This window comes from Ursus arctos, unplaced genomic scaffold (genome assembly GCF_023065955.2).
Source record: "Ursus arctos isolate Adak ecotype North America unplaced genomic scaffold, UrsArc2.0 scaffold_14, whole genome shotgun sequence".
Classification (NCBI taxonomy): domain Eukaryota; kingdom Metazoa; phylum Chordata; class Mammalia; order Carnivora; family Ursidae; genus Ursus; species Ursus arctos.
Window position 1 is genome coordinate 47,291,580 of NW_026622808.1, and position 16,802 is coordinate 47,308,381.

General features: G+C 40.8%; 1 protein-coding gene across 8 annotated transcripts in view; it reads left to right on the forward strand.

The window, feature by feature from the left end:
- Positions 1-16,802, forward strand: part of SLC25A26 (solute carrier family 25 member 26) — a 128,377-nt gene that overhangs the window by 95,540 nt on the left and 16,035 nt on the right. For 7 of the 8 annotated variants that reach the window (XR_006409806.3, XM_026501195.4, XM_044384998.3 and 4 more), the window contains one exon: positions 844-888. The exons of the other annotated variant lie outside the window; for it this stretch is intronic. Coding sequence is in view for 6 of the 7 variants with exons in the window: in XM_026501195.4 (XP_026356980.1) it covers positions 844-888 (45 nt within the window). In the remaining variant the exon portion in view is untranslated. The remainder of the gene's footprint in view (positions 1-843; positions 889-16,802) is intronic. 8 annotated transcript variants of the gene reach the window in all.

A 16,802-nucleotide genomic window follows, 5' to 3' on the forward strand; every position in this document is an offset into this window, starting at 1 on the left:
GTCCCATTGGGCTACTGCGGATGACTCCTCTCTTGGCTTACCCTGGGGACCAGCCGGCCCTCAGGCCCCCTTGTGCTCTTGCACTCCTTTCCCACCACCACATGGCTCTTCCATTCTCTGTCCCCTCCTCTTGTAAGTGGCTCTGTGTCTCCTCTTTTCTCTTTCCTGCCTGCTGCATCCCTCCCGTGCCTCCCCTGTATGTCCTTTCCTTACTCCTCCCTGGCTCCCCCTCTCCTGCCCTCTCCTTCTCTGTCCTTTCCTCCCTCTCTGCTCCTTCTTTTTTCCCTTTTCATTCCTTTGCTCTCCCTTCTCTTCTTTCCTTCCCTTCCCCTCCTCCTCTCCCTCTTCCTGCTCCCCCCACTGTCTCCTCCTCCCCCACACTTAATCCTTCTCCCTTCCTCTCCCCCTTCATCTCCCTCCTTCTCCCTGTTTCTGTTTTAAACTCTAACACTTGGCCTGCTAAGGAGTAGACAGCTCTAGCTCTTCAGAAAAATGTCAAGTCTTTAAAGTCTTTATTACTTGTGATAGGAAATATTTATTTTGTCATTTCGGTAGCCAGATCTCTGTATTGTGCTTCTCTTTCTGTTTCAAAAGGGTTTCACACCATCATTTTATGTCCCTTGGGCTCAGAAAGTTAGTAGAACTCTACAGGCAGTTGTGGCTTAACTTTTTTTTTTTAATTGAAAACTGTCTACCGTATGTATAAATTTAATGTTAGCTTTATTATATACATAAAGTCAAAATGAACTAAGATTTCTAAATAATAATTATAGGTTCATGATAGTAATCCTAGGCATACTCTGGTCTTTTCTGCCTAGTTTATTTTATTTTTTTTCTTTTCAGATTCCTTTCTCATTGGTCCAGTTTCCCTTGTGGGAGTCCTTAAAAGTAAGTTTTCCAATCTTCATGTAAAATTTCTCTCTGATTATCACACATGCCCACCATTTTCCATGTGGATTAGCAGAATATAATATTGACTGACAGTTTAAAAACTCAAAATTGTTGATAGTTAAAAATATTTTCTGCATGTGATTTACATGCCAGTTCAGTCTTTTTAAACTTGTTCTGATATCCGTGGTACTGGAAACTAAGCACGGCAGGCATGACTGAAGTCCACAGATGTTAAGGAAAAGCTTTGTTTTACTTTCTTCTCTCCTGAAACTCTTTTTCTTCCTGGTTGAGTTTTATTTCATTCTGTGAGTGTGTATAGTGGTTAAGGAATAACAATGTGTGTGACTGGAAAGCAACCCCCAGTGTTTGTGGACCTGCACTTGGCCGAGCCCTCCCCCACCCACATGTAGTGGCTGGCAGCGGAGGGAGCTTACCGTCCCTTCCTTCGTGTCTGCTGCTCACCCCAGCCAGGCGTGGGAGTCCCCAGGGGGGAACAGAGTGTGATGACTTGTGAGTCAGCCTCAGGGAAGGTCACTCGTGTGTTTCAAAACAAATAATTAAATGAATTTTTAAAAGCCTGTCTTTAAAACATGATGAAATGTTTTCTTTTTTTTAAGTCTTCTGGGGCAGTGGTTTTGAAAACGGTGGGTCATGGTATAGATCGTGTGGGTATTTGACAGCATTTTAAAGACTAATACAAAAAGAAGTAGTAGAGAGCATCTTACGTGGTAAGGATAGGCCTTATTTTGTAAAACCTGAGTGTTGCTTGTGCACGTACACACACGTCTCTGTGCTGGGTTGTGACATAACGTGTGTGTTGTTGTGCGTGATGATCAGAAGAATCTGAAAACCCTTGTCCAAGTGAAAATGGTTTAAAAAGGACCAAACTGTAAAATGGCAAAGTACCCAGGTAGGCATTTGATAATACAAAAAGTAATTACTCCCGTAATTGTATGGAATTAGTAATCAAGGCCTGATCATACAAAATGCTTTTTGAAAAGAAAAAAAAAAAAGGACTCCGAGGTTATATGCTAAGGATAGTAAGATGAGACAAGACATTACTCATAAAAATGAAACGCTGGAATATTCCATGTCGACAAATGTTTCTTCCAAGTGATCTGATTTTAAGTAGCACAGCTTATTTTATACACAGACTTTGCATGTAGTTTCTTTGGTCTGTCATTGTTTTTGTTTTCACCATTTTCTTCATGGTGCATGGTGAGAGTGGATTTCTTGGGCAGTGTTTCTGGGCATGATGTAACAGCTCTCCAATGAGAAGGTCACATTCCATGAGCATAACAGCTTTTCTTTTCTGTGTGTGACCAAAGGACAATGGAGCCAACAGCTGTTCAGCAAACAAGACTCACTTTATTAGTGTCTCAATAACCCGCATTCACGCAGCTTCTGCACACTCGCTAACATCCTTACACCCCATCTTTGCATAGGAATGTTTTGAGGCCTGAAGAGGGAAAAAGCATGAGGTTTGTTTCTTTTCAGCATTAAGGACATTTGTAGTATTCTAGCTAGTTAAGAAATGTGTAGAATTTTTCAGAGTGGTCACAGATCATAATATTACACTTTAACAGTTGTCTTTGAGCAATGCTAAAATGCTGTAGCTTTTTTTTTTTTTTTTTTTAAGTCAGGTGTGTTGAGTAATTTTGATACAGGAACATTCACCCTTTGTGAATGTTCGTTTTTTTGAGTTTTGACAAATGTTTATGACTACCACCATTACCAAAATACAGAATATTTACAGTTTTCCCTTTTCCAGAATATCATAGAAATCATACATCATACAGCATTTTGTGCCTGGCTTATTTCACTTAATATGCTTTTGAGATTCATTCATATTTTTGCCTGTACCAGGAGTTTGTTCCTTTTGGTCACTGAGTAGTATCCCATTGTATGGAGGTACTGCTGTTTGTTTGTCCCTTCCCTAGTTGATATACATTTGAGTTTCCAGTTTTTCATGGTTATGAATAAAGCTGCTATAAATTTGCATGTACGTATTTGTATGGGGACATATGTTTTTGTTTCTCTTGGGTAGGTACCTGGGAGTGAGGTCATAGGGAAAGTATAAGTTGAATAAGTTGAATAAGTTGAACTGTCATACTGTTTTCCAAAGTGGTTGTGCCCCTCTGCAGCGCGTACGAGAGTTCCGGTTGCTCTGCTGCCCTGTCACCATTTGTTATATCATTAGATTACAGAAATGTTGTTAGCCGTTCTAATAGTTGTGTACCGGTATCTGATTGTGGTTTTAATTTGCAGTTCTCTCACGGCTCAGCAATGCTGAGCATCTTTTCACATAGGAGTAATTTGTTTGAACATCTAAATGTGAACTCACAGTGCTTTGTAGAAGTAGACCGTTTTGGCCACCTCTTTTATTTTTGTGTTTATGATTTTATCCATTCAAGTTTGCTTTTGCAGCCACGGAGAGATTGTAATATAAAGAAGAACGTCTCCATTATGTTTATGTGAGGATAGTACTTAGATTTTTCCCTGCAAGGACTTGAGCAGGTTGCATACACATTGTGCTGCGAGGGCGGGGGGAGCCTGGGCACACTGGCCGCTGTCCTCTGTAACTTACTCTGCCTACAATTAAAGGTATTACCTTTTTCTAAAATCGCTTCCTCCTGCCGCCTCTGTTTCTGTTAACCATACTACTAACCTGACCCAGTGGGTCTCAGGCCTCGATGATCATCTCATGATCTCTTTCTCTCTGTCCATATCACATCACTCACCAAGTTTTGGTGGACTCTGATGTTTTGGAACCTGTGGCCTCTTATGCCTAGACTAAGTCTTGATAGTTTCTCTGCTTTCCTCTCCATTCTACACATTGAATTTGTGCAATCTTCCTTAAATGTCTCTTTGAAGTTCTCAGAAATGTATAACTTCCTGAAAGTCTCAAACATGAAGTGGCTGTCCACACTGTGTCCTTCACTGTTTTTTCCGGCTCCCTTCCCCCTATACTTTTCCAGAATTCTTTCCCTCCAGCCAGAATAGCTCCTCACTGCCTCTGTTCTTTGGCTGCTTTCTGAAATAAGCTTCCACGTCTCAAAACACTGTGCATCTTCCAAAGCCAGTTCAGTTGTGGTTTTGTTTTATTTCTTCCTTGAAGTCTTCCAGTCCAGGCCCTGAAGATTTACCCAAACTTACCGAACATTTGTGCGCATTGCTTATTGGTATTTAATCACACACTGTGCTATGTTTAAAACAAGTTAGAACTAAGCTTTCGAGGCCTGGAGCAAGGCCTCAGCCCCTTGCATTTACAGATACGTGACAGATGCTGGGAGTACACGTGTACTGCCTGCGTACTCTTGAGCTGGGCATTGGTCCCTTTCACAGCAATGCAAAGACGAATAAGAGGGTCCATGCTTTCGAGGAGCTTGGAGTCGTTGAGAGAGGTACAGAGCACCAGATAACGTTACAGTAACGTGTCTGTGATCAGAGACTTCTCAAGGTAATGTGGGAGCCAATCCCCCTGACTCCCCCAGTCATGTCACTACACTACCTTGTGTCTTCCGTTTCTCTCTTCTCATAGTACATAGACTGAGAGTTTGCATGAAAGAAGACTAGACACCATAAAGAAGCAGAAAAGTAAAAGGGGTAGATTATCATATCCAGAATCTCTAAGAAGATAATTTTCCCCTAAGATTTATGTTGTGTTTGGAACTTTCTGGCAGCCCAGCCAGAAGAGAAGCATGATCGATTACATGGTTGTTATTACCTGACAAAGACCCATCGCTTACTATTTCATCCTGTCCCCTCGGCTTTGGGTACTGTCTTCCTGTAGATGACTTGCACTTTATAGCGCTGTCACGGACCACCTGCTCGGAGTTGCAGCCTCACGTGAACAGCTTCCTAGTTGACATTCTCTCGCAAGACGTCTCAGGCCAACCAGTTCAGAACAGAACTCGTGATTTTTATTCTCCTTCTCCCCAGCCTGTTCCTTCCCTGTTGTCCCCGTCTCAGTAAATAGCACAGATATGTGTTGCTTGTTAAAGTAGAAAGCTGCGAATTACTCCACGGTTCTCCATTCCCCTCCTCCTCACGACCCAGCCCATCAGCAAGTCCGCTGTTGGCGTTGAAGCCTCCGACGCACCTCTTGTTCAGCTGGTACATTGGCTCCTCAGAAGGTCTCCCTGATTCCATTCTTGCTTCCCTAAAATATCCTCTCGACAGCAGCCAGAGGGGTCTTTTAATGAAATAAATCTGATCATACCACTGTCTGCCAACCCTTCATCTCTGGCATCTCTTTGAAAGACGAATAATCCCTAGTGTTTAAACTGTGGCTGATAGTCCTCTGTCCTCTGGTCTCCTCTCCCTCACCCATCTTATCCCCTACCACCCACCCAGCACGGTCCAGCCACTCTGTCTCCACTTACAGCCCTGCTGGCCTCCCTTTGGGTCTTTGTGGACCCGCCAGGGTGGTGCTTACCTAACCAGGACCTTTACATCCATTGTGCCCTTTGCCAGAAATGCTCTTTATTCGTCGTTACTGAGCACTACTCAGCAGTGTGCCTGCTGTGTGCCGGGCATTTTCTAGCATCTGGGGATAGAGTGGTGAAGAGAAGTGATGAAGATGCCTTTTCTCATTGAGCTTTCATTCTAGTTCTTTCCCTGGGCTTTTTTTGTGGCCAGCTCCTTCTTTCCCAGGCCTTAGACCATGTGTCACCACCGAGGGGCATTTCCTTTCCACCCCTCTTTGAAGGTCTCTGCTTCCTTCCTCAGTAATTATAGCACCTGTTTATTCCCTCCCTAGCATTTTCACAGTGTGTTTAGTTATGCACTTGTATCACCTGAATCCTTAGAAAGGACCTCAGTTGTGTGTTGAGCAGATGCTGTATACCGGACATCTCATCCACAGCACACACGGCCCAGGGTGGGAGGCCTTGTGGCCATCCCCGCTAAACAAGGAGGGGGTTCAGAGAGGTGGTCTTTCATCTGGTCATCTGAGTCTCAGGTTCCTGCCCAGCACCCTTTTACTATGTTAACTTTGTTAATGATAATAACTATGGTAATAAAACCAACCATAGCACTGAACATTTCTCGGAGTTACAGTACGCCAGGTGCCATGATAACCCCTTTCCATGGATTATCTCCTATTTATCTTCATGACAGTTGAGACAGGTGCTGTTACTATCTTCATTTTGTAGGTGTGGAAACTGAGGAAGAGTTCAAGTGCCTTGCCTGAGGCCACAGGTTTATTTAATACTAAAGGGTACAGCTGGGATTTGAACCCAGGCAGTTTGAATGCTCAGCTGAGTTGATGTTCTTAGCCATTTTACGTAAAAGCGGTGCACATAACACATGATGTCTTCAGTAATGTGTTTGCTGTTTTGTGAGCTCAAAGGTTGGTAAAAAGTTGAGATCATGTTAACATCGGATCTGCTTCTTTAAGGCATTTCTGCAAATTGTATTAATTCCTTAACTTGATAGCATAAAGCTTAAAAATAGTGGTTGCCGTATTTCTTAGACCGACACTCCCAACCGTCCGTGGTTCTGTCCTTGGGCAGGGGTTCCACAGTGTTCACTCCAGGAGTCAGCTCCGTGACCCACCGAAGATGAGCATGGGGAGTTCGTGGTGCTGAGAGCAGCCAGACCACATTTTCCCACGTGTTTGTGTGTCATTTCTTGCCTCCTTGCTTATTGGAGGGAGGAACTTTGTCTTCTGATTATTTATATTTTTTATAGTTCTGTCTTTTATACAGCAGGTGTTTATGACCATTCACTAATCGAAGGTTAGTATTCTTTCTTTGTCAAGTTCAGTGCAAAGTTGGATAACCATATACATGAACTGTTTCATTTATAATTAGTTTCTTTTAGAAGTATGTGCACAGCTGTAGCATATAGGTTTACTCTTACTGAGCTGTAGGTAAACAATAGGCATATTTTGGAAGGATATGATAAAATTCCCTGTAAGAATGTTACAGTTTTTGTATTATCTGAATATTCAGCAGAAGCATGCAGCGCACTTGCGAGCATTGTCAAGAATGCCTTCGGGTCCTGGGTGGCTCAGGGCGGCTCAGGGCGTGATCCCGGGGTCCTGGGATCGAGCCCCACATCGGGCTCCTCCGCTGGGAGCCTGCTTCTTCCTCTCCCACTCCCCCTGCTTGTGTTCCCTCTCTGCTGGCTGTCTCTCTCTCTGTCAAATAAATAAAATCTTAAAAAAAAAAAAAAAAAAAAAAAAGAATGCCTTCAGGTCTAAATAGTTAGACTTCTCCCCGCAAGGTTTTACAAAGTTGCACAGCAGTAACTAGAGGAAATGCAAGCTTTAAGTTCAGATGCAACCGTTGAAGCAAAATGAAAATAAAATCAGCTTGGTTATGTAAGACTGTGACACCATGGTGATGATTTTTTCAGATGAAATCATAGCTTTGTAATAAAAATCAGAGGCCAGTGGATTATTCTTTCAGTCATAACACAGTGTATAAAGTACTGACTTAGATTTTTCATGTATACTTTGTATTTTTAAGAAAATATTTTAAAAAGTACTTTATAAAAAAACTTTTTATTCAAGTTGAAGAGTAACTTGTTTATTGTTCTTGATTCTTAATTGGATAATAGTTAAAATGTCCATCACCATCCCAGCCCACAATAAAATTCTCCCATGCTTTTTAGCAATCCGTATAATAGGATAGGAGCTGCTCAGTGCTCTTGGTCTCCACGTACACCCTTTGATTTCTGGTGTCTGCACAGACACGTTTGGTCAGAACAGAGATTCCTAAGGAAGGCGTACTGAAGATAGAGAAGGGAATGATAACAGTAAAAGTGTGTGTGTATGTGATTTTTGCTGTACTAAGCTTGTACCCTAAATTAAATATAACACATCAGTAGGGAAGAAAACACCTGAACATAAGAGTAAAGTAATTATTTGCTGTCCAGACCACCAGTCAAATCGGAGTCTAAGGTGTTACGTGTTTTTGCTAAGGATTTTAGCAAAATCACGGAATGAAACAGGCATCTTTGAACAATTCAAAACGACAAAAACATTTAAGTTCTTAATTTGCATCCTGGAAGATATGGGACACTTTGTGCAAAAAGAAAAGACATTAGAATGTTACAGTGTCCTTTCATTCAATTTATGAAAGTAATGGGTGACATTTTCTTGTTTCTAGGGTTACTGAGATAGAAGGAGAGAGATCCCATAATAGGGGAGTTGGAAAAATAAAAAATTCCTCCTACTTTTAGGTGGGATTCAATCTGTAAGCAAAATGTTTAGAAGGTTCTTGTTTTGTGTAGTTTGTGCAAGGCAGATAGTGAAAAAGATATCAAGGACAGTGAGGAGGACAACTGTCCTCCATCGCAAGGGCCCTGAGAGGGTGGCTGGAAAGGGTGTGGCTTCTGGAACTCTGGGTTCCTCCCCCAGCCCTCCTGCAGCCTGTGCACCCAGGTGCCTGTTGTCCACAGAAGCTGCAGTTGACAGGCTGTGTTGATGAGAAGGCCCAGCACATTCCATGCAGGTTCTCTTACTGAAGGTCAGGTTTAACCCTGCCACACCAGTGCCACGGCCTCGAGGGTGGGGGGTCTGGGTCCTCTGCTGAAAACAATAAAAAGCACACCAGGATTCCTCTTTTGTTTTCTTGCTTTGATTGCATTGATCTCCTGCTTAGGCAAGTTTGTGACTAAAATGAGGAAAATAGATCAGTTAGATAGAAGATGATTGCGATGAGTCACATTGACTTTTTTGGCCGAGACCGTGTGAGAAAAGAGGGGAGTTTACCATACTTTAGTGTAATCAGATGATCAAACATAGATGTATATTCAAAAGCACTTTAAAAAATGCCTGTAATGATTCCAGTTCCCTTAGAGAAAATCTTGCCAGTATTTGACTTCAAAGGACCCATCTCTAGATTCACATGTAACCTCCTCTGAAAAATGGGGGAAAGGGAGTCAGCTTTGTTTTTGCTTTTTAGATTTGCTTTCTGGTTATTTGTGAGCATTTTTGGTGCTTGTTTAGTCTGTCGGACCCTGCCCAGGGGTGGCGTTGCCGCCGCTCCAGCCGCTCCGTCTCGGCGGGCGTCCCCGGTTGATCGGAGCCCCCTGTTCAGCTGAACCTAAACGGACCCTCGGAACCACTTAGCTCACTGGGAAGCCTGTCCACCTCCGGCACTTTGAGTTACAAGGGTGGAACCTACTTGCCATTCCTGGTTTATACTGTTTTCTACTGAGCCACGAATGAAAATTTGGGGTTATGTTTGTCCAGTTCTCATTTTCCCCTGTTCCTTACACAAGGGTAAAGTTATCAAACACTGCTTAGTTGTACATATTCATCAAGGTACCAAGTATTGGCCGACCTTCTTTGTATAAGGAACTGTACGGGGCCCTCTGGGATTCTAGAGATGATGGTGGTGAGCTCCCTGTCCTAGGGAATTAGGGCTGAGATGAGACAACTTTTGAAGGTTAAGGAAAGCAGTGACTCATTATGATTTATATTTTTCTGGTGCTGGTAAGGATCGAGGCTTGCCAGTGTATTTATTCCCAGATAAATGGGGCTTATCGGTGCAGTCTCTTAATTCTTTCATTTTGACCATAATAATCTTTTAAAACAATTGTTCTTTACTTAAATATAGCCAGCCAGATATGCTTTTGCAGGCAGAATTATTAAAAGTAAGCATACCTTTTTTTGACTCCCAATCAATATTATGAGCATCAGTTACAGTGATTTGTTTTATTGTAACTGTTAGTGATACGTTTGGATATTGTTAACAAAATGGGACCTTTTGTCCCTACCCAAAACTAATAAAAGACATCCACCACAGATCCAGAAAGCTCAGAGAATGCCCAATCAGAATAAATATCCCTCCAGTAAAACTTAGCCACATTACCCCAAAATAATATGTTTTAACTCTAAATCCTTAATATTACTAAGCAACTCAGCATTTGAGCCCATCGTGCTTTTGCTCAAGAATCATAAATGAGGGGCGCCTGGATGGCACAGTCGGTTGAGCGTCCTACTCTTGGTTTTGGCTGGAGTCGTGATCTTAGGATCTTGAGACCCTACCCCACATTAGGCTCTGCACTCAGCTTGGAGTCTGCTTGAGATCCTCTCTCTTGCTCCCCTCCCCCCAAGCTCTGTGCTCTTGCGCCTCTTTCTCTCATAAATAAATCTTTAAAATAAAATAAATGAAATTTCTTTCCCTTTAATTACCAGCACAATCATTTATTAAAGACTTTCTTACAAATTCTTAAAGATGTTATTTATTTGAGAGAGCGCGCATGCATGCTCACAAGTTGGGGGAGGGGCAGAGAAGGAGGGAGAAGCAGACTCCCCACTGAGCAGGGAGCCCAACGTGGCGTTTAATCCCAGGACCCTGCTATCATGACGTGAGCTGCAGGAAGATGCTTAACGGACTGAGCCACCCAGGCACCCCTTTCTTACAAATTCTTAATATCTTCACCACCTAACTTGTCTAGAAGGCAAGTATCTTATATCTCAACCAACCAAATACAGTTTAAGCACACAACGGATCAACCCACACAAAGTTGATGCTTTTGACGCATCTCAGAATGCTTGCAATCCAGCTGCCGTTATAACTGTAATTAGCCTGTGTATATAAATGATCCCTCATTTGTCAGGTAAATCCACCTGCAGTTACGAAAACTAGTTGCATAGGAAAAACCCATTCCAGCCTTTTAGCCACTTGGTTATCTTGGTAGAGCCATGGAATGGCAGAACTGAGAGCTTAACTGTGGTCTCAGTTCTATCTAACCATTTTTTGGTTTGAAACTTTGCTTTGGAAATCTCTTTTTAACACATGTTAGTATATGAATACTGTACAGAGAGATGATTCATTTAATTGAAAAATAACATTTTAAGCAGCAGTTGCTTTGTTTTTTCCAGTGCACGTGCAAAAGCTCTACAACAGCTCCATCAGCTACTGTCTGGAGAGCATTCGAATGTCTCTCATGTGTTAGAAAGTTCTGGTGGTAGGCTGACAACACTGAGGCCTACACAGAGGATTATCTCTTCTCCTGTCTTAAATAAATTATCACCTCATGTTATTAATTTAGAATCGAGGAGATGATTCTGTTCACATTCCTGTCCTTGTACCACAAAAAGTATTTGGTAAGGTTTCATAATCTTGCAAAATTGGAAGCTACATAACTTCTTTTGAATACAACAGCTGAAGTCCCAAACTGAGTTTTCCTACACTAAAGCCAAAACACTTATTTTCAATTTGTTACTCATTCATAGGACAATAGTGTACGTTTGGGTGGGTCTTTTGAAGTGAAAAACAAAGCCTTCTCTTCATGCTATACTGTAATAGAAAACACCTGACCCAAGCTTGGACTCCGAGCCGTTTCATATTTTTGGGCCTGGTGTTTGCTTTCTATCCTTTGAACGAATACCCAGGCTAGTAGCTATTATCCTGGGGGTTAAGTAGGGGTTGGGGGCGGTGGGGGGGGGTGCAAAGTACATCATGCTGTTCCTCAGTAGGCCTTGAGCAATGATTGAGGACTGACTTGGGAAATGAAGATAACCTGATTGTTTTGTAGTGATACCGCTAGGTATTCTGGATTCCTTATAATATCCTACTGGATGATTGAAATAGTGTTAATTTTTTAAAAAGCCAATGTTAAAAATTGCATACCTTTAAACGATATGAATGATGAAATTCAGTCAAAGTCTATATTTTAGTAGTGCTTTCTATTTTAGTCTGCTGCATGGATCATTATACTACGGTCATGTAAGATGTCAACATTCGGGGAACCTGGGCGAAGGGTATGTGGGAACTGTATTATTTTGCAACTTTTCTGTAAGGCTAAAATTACTTCAAAGTGGAATTTCTAAGCTCTTAGAACTGCTTTCTAATCAAGCTACAGTGTGGAAACTCAAGAAAAATTATAGAAATTGAGCTGTGACCCAGACCCCAGGATAAGATGGTGAGCATAGTAGACTTTGCTCTTGTTCACATCTAGAATCTTGCAGCTCTGCTCTGAACATGCCTGCCTGTTGTCATTTACTGACGTTCCTAATAAAAAAAAAACCAAACCAAAACAAAAAACAAACAAACCACAGTAGCAGAATTAGGAACATATCTGCCTAATTACTACCACTTGAAATTTCTCATTGACCTGAGATATTAGCAAGTATGTATAGATTCATCTGAAAATTTCGTTTTTTATTTGAAAAAGAAAGGAAATAGGACCCTGAACTGGGATAAATAAATCAATACTAGGTAAAGAGATCTGGTTTTTTAGATTCTTACTTTGGTACAGAGTGTCCATCAGAAGAGTTCAGGCTCCCAACACTGGTTCTTCACATCTGGGCTCACTTTCTGTCCCTCGTCCCCACACTCCCTTGTCATTTATCTGCCTGCACAGAAACCGTTAGACCTCCATGGCAGTGGAAATACTTACTTAGATTGAGAAATTATGGCAATTGAAAATGTTTTGGTGTTCAGATAGGTCCTTAAACATATTGTTCATTACAAACCCACATGATTTAAACAACTTTTACACACATCAAAATATTTTCTTTAAGCACTTATATATCGTTATGTAGCCTTTCTAGAAGTTGAGCTGTGTATAGTAGTGAGGAATCTTACAGTGTTGCACATATGTTATTCTGTCTGTAAGACCTGTGGCTTTGGCGGGGGTCGGGGGTCGGCACCAACCAGCTTCAGCTCCCCCCACTTTCTATCTCTGTGACCTTAGGCAAGTTACTTAACATTGTTTAGCACCACCCCCACACCTGTCTTTGTGGATAATACACATTTTCCAAAATTAAATGGAAAATGTAAAATCTTTAACATAGTGTCTGGAACATGCTAGGTACTCAGCAAGTGGTAATTAATAGTAGTAATCATTCATACTGTTGCCTGCACTGTATTTTTTTCCATTTTGCAGTCTACTCTTAAATTATTGAAAAGTCACAAACAATAATATTTATACTTCCAGTGAGTAACCCTTCCTGTCTTCCCAGCCACTATTTTTTTTTTTTTTTTAGTTGATCTCAGTCCTCTGGTCCCTGCACATATATGAGCAAATCTGTCATTTCACAATACTTTCATAATTCACATACAGTACTTTTTACCAATCAGGTTCTTATTATTATCAGTGGTGGTGTTTAATGAATTTTTAAGTAGCTCCCAAGTGAAATATTTGTAAATACCATTCATCTTTTTAGCTTGACCTCTTATTTTCCCAAAGTTTTTCTGTTTAGATTATGTCCTCATTTAAAAAAAAAATTACACTCCTATTGTTTAAAGCAAGTTGTTTGGGGGCAGTGACACACACGGTTTGTTCATTCACTTGGATATCGTACTATCATTCCAGAAGAAATTATGGTCTGTATGTGGAAGTAAAGTGTCTTATAAATACCATTCTCTTTGCTGCCCAGACAGCTGTAACCTGTAGACCCAAGTCCACGTGTTTTTATACCTTGGGCCAGATTGTCTCGTACACAGTTCTGCTGCTAACGGTCCACTTAAACTCGGGCAAGTTGCTTAACTGCTCTGGGCCTCAACTTCCCCGTCTATAAAATGAAGATAAAATGGCACGTCCTCAGAAGATTGTAGGTAGGACTGCATGAGTTAATGTATGTGGAGTGTTTAGTGCCTGGAATCCAAATCCGTTCTAGAGAAGTCTTTATTGTGCTTGCTGTTACATTCGTTTCTCACTTGATTCTAAACCTTTTGGTTCTAGAGATTTCTTTTCAATTTCAAAATGATTTCTTTATGTGTTCTTGGACTAAATTATTCTGGTGAGGTGATAGTGGCAAGTTATGCTTATCTATGGAGAGTCTATTTTTTAACCTGTGTCTTCAGCCATCTGAGTCTATTTTGATTAAGTGCCCCTCCCCAAGCAATTTTTCCCCCCTCCTAGATTAGAGCGGGCACTTCTGTGAAACCTTCTCCATCACCTCCCTTCCCTCTGTTAAAACCCTTTTCTGCCCACACTGTACCCCTGTCAAATACTAGACCTAAGGACGGCTGCTCTTCTTTTTCCCCTTGAAAAAAGTGCTTGATATTCAGGAGGCACACGGAAATGTTGAATTGATGAATTACATAACATCTTTGATTTTTTTTTTCCTCCTATATGACATGCAACTCACATCTTGTTCTTTATTATTGCTTATAAACTCAGCATAATCATTAGTATTTTAAGTCTGTTTTGAGTAAACTTCTGCTCTTTGGAGCACTCGAAGATATCCATAGATGAACGGAAGATGGCCTTCAGTGGTCACTACAAGTCCAGTTCAGGTTTCAGATTCCTTTTCTAAAAAGTCAGCTAAGTAAGTAATGGTGTTAGAACTGGCTTTAGCCTGATAAAATACACATTTTTTCCACCTCAAAAGTAAAAAGATGTTGTTCTCCTGTTTGGTTTCTTATGCTGTTGCTAGTGCTGGTGTGAGCTATGAAGAAGGTAATGCTTTCTGCAAAATCACAGAGATATTTGCAAACATGATTTACTGAAAAGATACCATGTACTACACTCAATGGCAAGACTATCTTCAGAAAGCTGTGTGTCATAAATCATTTTTTAGCTTCTCTTCTTCCATAAGATGTTCGCAAAAATCTATTTGGCAGCTGCACTCCAGTGAATTTAATAGTCCAGTGAATTTAATAAATACATCTTTTAAGTAGTCATTCTTATCAGTTAGATGGAAGGAAATGTTGGGAATCCTCAGATAACACACAGTGTTACATATCTAATTTGCTTAGGTGTCTGACTTAAAAAAAAAAGTTGTTCTCTGATTTCAGACTAAATTACAAAGCTATAGTAGTTAAAACAATAGGGTATTGGCATTAAAAACAGACACATAGATCGGTGGAACAGAAAAGAGATTTTATTTTATTTTTTTTTTTTTTAAAGATTTTATTTATTTATTTGACAGAGATAGAGACAACCAGTGAGAGAGGGAACACAAGCAGGGGGAGTGGGAGAGAAAGAAGCAGGCTCATAGCGGAAGAGCCTGATGTGAGGCTCGATCCCGTAACGCCGGGATCACGCCCTGAGCCGAAGGCAGACGCTTAACCGCTGTGCCACCCAGGCGCCCCAGAAAAGAGATTTTAGAAATAAACCCACACATATACAGTTAATTAATTTATGACAGAGGAGCCGAGAATATACAATGGGGAAAGGACAGTCTCTTCAATAAATAGTGCTGGGAAAACTGGACAGCCACATGCAAAAGAATGAAATTGGACCACTATCTTACATCGTACAAAATTAACTTGAACATAAGACCTGAAACAATAAAAATCCTAGAAGAAAACAAGCTCCTTAACATACGTCTTAGCAATAATTTTTAAAATCTGACATCAAAAGCAAAAGCAATAAAAGTAAACAAGTGAAACTACATCCAACTAAAAAAATTTTTTTTTAAAGATTTTATTTATTTATTTGACAGAGAGAGACAGCCAGCGAGAGAGGGAACACAAGCAGGGGGAGTGGGAGAGGAAGAAGCAGGCTTCCAGCAGAGGAGCCTGATGTGGGGCTCGATCCCAGAACACCGGGACCACGCCCTGAGCCAAAGGCAGACGCTTAACGACTGCGCCACCCAGGCTCCCCCCAACCAAAAATTTTCTGCACAGCAAAGGAAATCATCAACAAAATGAAAAGGCAACCTAATGAATGGGAGAAAATATTTGCATATTGTGTATCTGATAAGGGCCAATATCCAAAATACATGAAGAATTCATACAAATCAACAGCAAACAATCTGGTTAAAAAATGGGCAAAAGATCTGAATAGACATTTTTCCAAAGAAGACATACAGACGACCAACAGGTTCATGAAAGGGTGCTCAACCTCACTAATACTCAGGGAAATGCAAGTCAGAACCACAATGAGATATCACCTTATACCTGTCAGAATGGCTGTTCTCAAAAAGACAAGAAATAAGTGTTGATGGGCATTTGGAGAAAAGGGAGTTGGTGAGAACTGGTGGTGAGAATGTAAATTGGTGCAGAATGGCTGTTCTCAAAAAGACAAGAAATAACAAGTGTTGATGGGCATTTGGAGTTGGTGAGAATTGGTGGTGAGAATGTAAATTGGTGCAGCCACTATGGAAAATCATATGGTGATTTCTCAAAAAATTAAAAATAGAACTACCATATCCAGGTCCCACTTCTGGGTATTTATCTGAAGGAAGAAAAAACCCTAACTTGAAAAGATACCTGCGTCCCTCTGTTCACTGCAGCATTATTTACAATGGTAAAGACATGGAAACCTAACTGTCCATTGATAGATGAATGGATAAAAAAATTGTGGTGTGCACACACACACACACACACACACACAGGACTGTTATTCAGCCATAAAAAAGTATGAAATCTTGCCATTTGTGACAACATGGATGGACCTCAAGGGCATTATGTTAAGTGAAATAAATCTGAGAAAGACAAATACTGTAGGATCTCTCTTTTATGTGGAGTCTAAAAAAATATGTTCATAGGTACAGAGAACAGTTGGGTGGTTGCCAGGGAGTAGGGGAGGGGGAGTAATGGATGAAAGGGATCAAGAGGTAAAAAGAAAAACAGTAAATCACACACACAAGTTGTTGAAGTTGACAAAATAGGGCCTTATATGCATTTATATGGCATCTTTCTCATTTCTGAAGCAATCTTCTCAACCTTCCAGATATAACTGCAGTGGGGGAATATCGAGAGTAGGAGATTAGTACTAAGTTGGCTGTTCTTCTTTCAGTTGTCATGCCACCATCAGTTGGTCATATTATTATCCTAACTATTTTAGTAAGTATATTCAAGAGGCCTTTTTTATAATATTTGTCATTATTGTCATGCATACCATTATGTTAAAGGTCCTACCCAGTACAGTAAGGCAAGGAAAACAAATAAAAGGCAGTAATCCATATTGGAAAGGAGGAAGGGAACTAAACGTTTTTTCACAGACATTGTGATCAACTGATATAGAAAATTTGAGGGAGAGATGCCTGGGTG